Source organism: Procambarus clarkii, chromosome 64, assembly GCF_040958095.1.
Source record: "Procambarus clarkii isolate CNS0578487 chromosome 64, FALCON_Pclarkii_2.0, whole genome shotgun sequence".
NCBI lineage: Eukaryota > Metazoa > Arthropoda > Malacostraca > Decapoda > Cambaridae > Procambarus > Procambarus clarkii.
Genome location: NC_091213.1, coordinates 26,245,956 through 26,253,098, shown reverse-complemented (window position 1 = coordinate 26,253,098; position 7,143 = coordinate 26,245,956). Strand labels below are relative to the sequence as shown.

Below are 7,143 nucleotides of genomic sequence, written 5' to 3'. Positions count from 1 at the left end.
ACAAATTTGCCACAACATTGGTAAGCCACAACATTGGTAATTTGCCACAATATTATATATATATATATATATATATATATATATATATATATATATTTATTTATTTATTTATTTATTATTTACTTATTTATTATTTTTTTTCACACATAGCCATTCACCATGCCACAAGCCCAGGCTGTGCATTACCCACCAACGAACTCTGGAGCAGTGATTCGGACCCATCGCCAAACCCGCGAGTTTGGTCTCCCGACTTATTCAGCGATTGTGATGACCCAGAATCGTCGCCCTCGCCACATACTCCACAATGCTCAGGCATGCCCCCCGATTTCGACCCTCGACCGTCAAGAACACGCCGCTATAAACGTGAGTTATTACTATTATTTATTTATTTATTTATTTATTCACATTATCAACGCCGTTATTGAAAAAGAGATAGAGAGAGAGAGAGAGAGAGAGAGAGAGAGAATATATATATATATATATATATATATATTCACGCCTCTTAAAAGAAAAGAAAAAAAAACATTTTTTTTTGTCTCCCACCAGGGCAACCATATCGACTGCTAATACAACGACAGCGGCAACAGCAGCAGCAGCAGCAGGATGCCCAGCCAACATCACCCAGCTCACCAATCAACACACGAGTCAGGTCTCCCGACATGTTCAGCCCCACGCCAGATTTTGAACAGGATTTCTCACCTAAAACACCCCCATACTTGGCGGACGATGACGATTCCGACCCCGAACCGCCACCACCAAGAACCCGCCGCTACAAACGTAAGTTATTTTTTTTTTTTTTTTAATTATTATTATTATTATTATTATTATTATTATTATTATTATTATTATTATTATTATTATTATTATTATTGCGAGTGCTAGAGAGAGAGAGAGAGAGAATCATATAGACACCTCTTAAAAGGCTATTCCTTCCAGGGCTGCCATATCGCACTCTAATTCAACAACAACAACAATGCGAGGAACAACAACAACACGCACACGCCTCGCCCAGCTCCTCGGTCCATATGCGCGTCAGATCCCCCGATTTGTTCGAAAGTTATAGCAGCGACCAGTCAACATCATCGCTTCGGCGTGGGGGGCAGCATAGGGAACGTGAGTATTTCACATTTTTTTTTTTGTTTTTGTTTTTTGGTGTTGTTATGTGATCTCGATCGCACCACTCGCTCAAAAAAAAAAAAAAAAAAAAAAAAAAAAAAAAACAGACGAGGGCATGCCAATATTAATGCTAATTTTTTTTTTTTTTAAGACATCTCAATCAACAATCAACACACTCACACACAGTTATTAATACCTCTTTTTTTTTTTTGCAGACGCTGACAGTGACTCATCATCATCATCAAACCCAGCAGCCTCATCACCAGAGTCGGTCGACTCACCACCACCACCACCACCTTCCCCGTCCCCTCCCCCTCCTCGGGATATTGAAATTGTGAACATCATTCGCAATTTCAATGGGGCTTACACACGATATTCATTTAGCGTGCCAGAGCACGTGCGGGGTGATCCAGGGGCTTATTTACGAACATATCGCGCATTTTTCATTAATTTCGTCAGTGGATTGTTTACTTTAGAACATCCACATATACGCGTCTTCCCTGATTTCACATTTGGGGTGCGGAGGCTCAACGTAGAGCCCGACGATGATTTTGATCCAGTAATGCACATGCGCGGGGAAATGCGTGCCATAACTCAAGAGGAAGTAGAACAGCTTGTTAATTTGTGGGTCGAAGAGATCGACAATAAACTAGAGGAGTTGCTAGGGGAACAGGAAGGGTCGAGTGTCGGGATAGAGTCGATTTTGGGGTTTTACATAAATGTGGCCCTTATCGAACACCCAATTCGACTGGGTTCATTCGTAGATTACCCGGCCAAGTTACGGGGCAAAGGCCACGTATTCAACCCCCGAGGGGAAGCCAATATTTGCCTTATGCAGTGCATCGCCGTGCACAAATGTTTGGCCCGCGGGCTCCTTTATAACGACATCAAAACTCGGGCCAAATCTGGGCGATGGTGTCGCCGACAAGTAAGATGGAGTAATAATATAGGCACCCCAGTATCTTTTGACGACATCGCCAAAGTCGAAGATTTAAACAGGTCTTCTATATTTATTTATGTTCTGGTAAAAGGAGATAATGGTCGTCATTACATTAGTTTGGCTAGAAAAGGCCGTGGGAATTTTAAGGATGTCATATCTTTACTTATGCTGGAAGGCCAACATTTGGTCCTCATCAAGAACTTTAGCTTTAATTTCCAAAGCCTTCCAAACCTGCACTGGGTCCTACCCAGCTGACTGCGGCTGGATGGATTACAATTGAGCCAAAAACAGTTGGTCAGGGCGAGATACGGCCTCATTTTTAGAGACATTTACTATAGCAAAAGCTTGAACGTCGAGAACTGAATGCGGGCCTGCACGAGAGTTGTTCTTGGCACTCAAATGTTTAGAGATTAAAATACATAGAATCTGCAAGAGCCCACCCAAGTCGCTCACGCGGGCAATAGACATGTTTTTCGCCCAAGTGTATTTATTTATTTAAAATAAAAATACGTCAGATAGAAAGATTTTCGCATTGCTATTATATTTACCTTATAAAGCCTCTTTATTAAAATGATATGCCACTGCGTATTATGATTGTTTTATAATAAATATTGCATAAATACTTACACGATTTCATAAACAAAAAATTATTTTAATGAGCCATGTTAGGAAGGCATCATCATTACAAAAAAATGAAAACTTTCAAACTAACTAAAAAGGTATATCTCATAGAGGAAGATTTATTCTACAAGATATATGTTATTGTTTAAGAGTTTCATTCTGTATCAAAAAGTTGTCAATGTTTTCAAAACTCTGGCCTACAAATTTTTTTTTTTTAAGGTTTTCCGAGGGAGTAAATCTTGCTTCCTCTCTTTCTCCCACGTGTGTCCTCATTTGGACCGGATGCAGAGTAACCTTCAGTGCAAGTCCTGACTCAGTTCCCCAACGTCCAAACTATTGGACATTGCAAAATTTCACTAAATAATGGGGTATTTTAGTTGCCCCCTCTAATTATAGAGATTTTAATCTCTAAACATTTGAGTGTCAAGAACAACTCTCGTGTAGGCCCGCGTTCAGTCCCCGACGTTCAAGCTTTTTTCTATAGTAAATGTCTCTAAAATGAGGCCGTATCTCGCCCTGACCAACTGTTTTTGGCTCAATTGTAACCCATCCAGCAGCTGTCTGCTGGATAGAAGGGCAGTGGGCCTGATAAAAAAAAAAAAAAAATAAACATAAATTGTTAGACTAGCTCTTTACATATGCTAGTTGTTTAATTTATTAGATGATGATGCAAGAGGAGCCAGTACACATCTATGGATCAACCAATAAAAGCAGCAGACTTCTAGATGTTACTACTGCTCGGCTTAGCCCCCCCCCCCCCCCATAGCAAGATGGGAATAGGGGGGGGCGGGGCTGCATTAATAAAATGAATTAAAACTAACATTCAATTATATATTCTCAAACTTATGCAAAAAAAAAAAAAAACTTACAATCACATTTGCAAAACTTGCACAAATTAATTTTGGCAATTTCGTTTACCCATTATTTGTTTGTTTTTCTTGCTTGAGCCAAAAATGAATTGTTGGGTTCATTACCAGAGTCCATTTCCCACCGTGGTAACCCTTCCCACTACCCGCCCCACATGATGGGATTCATAATAAATGAACTAAACTAAGATTCAATTATATTCTCAACAAACTTATGCAACCCCCATACAATTACATTAGCAAGCTAACACAAATTCATTGAGCAAGTTTAACTATTCGCATACTTTGCGTCATTATATAATGGAATACGAAAAGGAAATTCGCAGAATTCAGAGATAACACCATCAATGGAGTCCAAGAAATACGCTTGTACTTCATTCATAATGATGCGCTGCCAGGAATCTTAGCAAAGTAACCAAAATATTTGCTTACTGTATGTATGTGCAGGATGCACATGACTCTCCGGTTAGGCGGTTGTGGAGTGAGACCAGCAACTGCAGACTTCCCATAGTCGTAAAAATGCCTTGCATAGAGACCGTTGCAAGCCTCTTGTTGAATCACTTAGGGTGCATATGTGTGTGTGTGTGTGTGTGTGTGTGTGTGTGTGTGTGTGTGTGTGTGTGTGTGTGTGTGTGTGTGTGTGTGTGTGTGTGTGTGTGTGTGTGTGTAACGAGCTTTCAAGAGATTGTCACTTACATAGCTAAACAATATGTAGGGTTCAGTTTCCAAATCAATTATGCGGCTCTCGAACCCTTCTTCCCCGTTACATGCGGGAGATCCCTTTTATTTTCAGCTAAAATATGCATTATATTCAGGGGGGTTCGCCGTGTCATAGCACAACCAAAAGCCCAATATACTCCCCTAAACTTTCCCTATACGTCAACTTTTCCGTTGTACGTCAGGCTGCGAGCAGCCGCGTCCAACAGCCTGGTTGATCAGTCCGGCAACCAGGAGGCCTGGTCGACGACCGGGCCGCGGGGACGCTAAGCCCCGGAAGCACCTCAAGGTAACCTCAAGGTATCCCATCTAAATTTAAAAAAAATGCATTTCCAATACCCAATATATATATATATATATATATATATATATATATATATATATATATATATATATATATATATATATATATATATATATATATATATATATATATATATATATATATATATATATACTGTCCCTCCCCCTCCCCCACCCACTCAACCCCCCCCCCCCAGGAATAGGCCTGATTTGTTCAAGCCAAAGCCCATTTCACCCGAGTTTTCTCTATCTCATCTAAAAATAACGTTCATTTCCAATGCCCATTATCCAGCCACCACATATTCCCCATTCCCAAGACCATTTCATAATGTTAGTGCTGTGGCCATCTACATAATTTCATCCCAATTAATGACAATTCCCCATTAAATATTGGCAAAAATATGCCAAATCATATCACAGCCAAAGCCCATTTCACCCAAGTTTTACCTATCCCATATAAATTTAATGTGCATTTTCAATATCTAATATCCAGGTGCCCTATGTCACGCCCTATTCCCAAGACCATTTCATAGCGCAGTGTCCATCCAGCTGTTTCCAAATATCCAGATGTGTTTATATATCTTCAATCCTACGAAACCAGACCTAACCTAACACACAGCTAAGGCCAAATTTATCCCAATTTAATCCAATTTCCACCTAATTTGATCAAATTTATTCAAATTTAATCCAATTCCCGCCAAATTTACCCGAGTTTGCCATTTCATAGCACAACCAAAGCCCCAATTTGACCAAGTTTCACCTATCCCAATTAAATTTAATGTGAATCTTCAATATCAGGTCGCCCCCTCCAATGTCACAGCCTATTCCCAAAGACCATTTCATAGTAATAGTGCAGTGTTCATCCAGCCATTTCCATGTTCCAGATGTGTTTATATATCATCAAACCTACCAAAAGCAGACCTAACCCAATACGGCTAAGGCCAAATTTAACCAAATTTTCCCCAATTTAAGATAATTTCCACCTAATTTGCCACAATTTTATCCAATTTCCACCAAATTTTACCATAGTTCACCTTATCATAGCACAGCCAAAGCCCCAGTTTGTCCAAGTTTCACCCATTCCATATAACTTTTATATGTATTTCCAGTATCCAATATCCAGTGGTCGATGTCATACTTCATTCCCAGAGACCATTTCATAGTGATAGTGTAGGGTCCGACGAGCCATTTCCAATATACAGATGCGTTTATATACATCAATCCTACCTAAAAACCAGACCCAACCCTAACATGGCTAAGACCAAATTTAACCAAATGTATCACAATTTAAGACAATTTCTACCTAATTTGCCCCAATTTATCCAAATTTAAGACATTTTCTACCAAATTTACCCGATTTTACGTATTATAGCAAGGTCAATGCCCAATTTTCCCCCCAAGTTTCGCTTATTCCATACACTGCAAATTTAAGGCGCATTTTCAATATGCAGTCCAATAATCTCGACTGTTTTCTTTTTTTATTTGTTAGTTATGGATCTTTGTTAAATATTGTATTTTATATTCTTAGAAAAGTATTTGTTTGGATATTAACCCAACCACCCGGTACCCTAACCTGCGTGGATCTTTGCCGAATATTCCTGTCAATGTTGTTTATGGACTCAACAACCCTGAAGCTAACCTGCCTTGACCTTGACGTTAATTGTTGCACCTTCTTTTTTTGGGGGGAAAGTGATGTTTTTGCATCAACCCAACCGCCCTTGCCCATACCTCTGATACCAAAAATCTTGGTTCCATATATGGTATCATATTCTTGGGACACAGCCAATCCATCCCAACCTAACCTCTATTAACTATGGGTTTAATGACCATTTTTCTCTACATCAGTTCAAACACAACCCAACCTCATATAAATGGAACTGAACTCCATTTGTACACATGTTCTTAGGAAACATGATAAGATTCGCCATATCTCTATCATTAAATAATAAAAATTTTCCTTAACCGGGCCTATAATCCCCCCCCCCCCCAATTGGGACAAATTTGTGTTAGATTTGGGTTATATTAAGCTAATGTGAAAATATATTCCTACTTTAATTCTTTAATATCCATAATTTGCCAGAATTTCGAGGGGGGGGGGGGGGGATTATAGGCCCGGTTAAGGAAAATTTTTATTATTTAATGATAGAGATATGGCGAATCTTATCATGTTTCCTAAGAACATGTGTACAAATGGAGTTCAGTTCCATTTATATGAGGTTGGGTTGTGTTTGAACTGATGTAGAGAAAAATGGTCATTAAACCCATAGTTAATAGAGGTTAGGTTGGGATGGATTGGCTGTGTCCCAAGAATATGATACCATATATGGAACCAAGATTTTTGGTATCAGAGGTATGGGCAAGGGCGGTTGGGTTGATGCAAAAACATCACTTTCCCCCCAAAAAAAGAAGGTGCAACAATTAACGTCAAGGTCAAGGCAGGTTAGCTTCAGGGTTGTTGAGTCCATAAACAACATTGACAGGAATATTCGGCAAAGATCCACGCAGGTTAGGGTACCGGGTGGTTGGGTTAATATCCAAACAAATACTTTTCTAAGAATATAAAATACAATATTTAACAAA

At 39.3% G+C, this 7,143-nt stretch overlaps 1 protein-coding gene across 1 annotated transcript; it reads left to right on the top strand.

The window, feature by feature from the left end:
* Window positions 1–2,311, top strand: LOC123769117 (uncharacterized). Its single transcript, XM_069309304.1, has 4 exons — window positions 1–363; window positions 547–777; window positions 937–1,113; window positions 1,332–2,311. The coding sequence occupies exons 1-4, from the start codon at window positions 315–317 to the stop codon at window positions 2,309–2,311; spliced, it is 1,437 nt and encodes a 478-aa protein (XP_069165405.1). The 5' UTR covers window positions 1–314.
* Window positions 2,312–7,143: the final 4,832 nt, after the last annotated feature.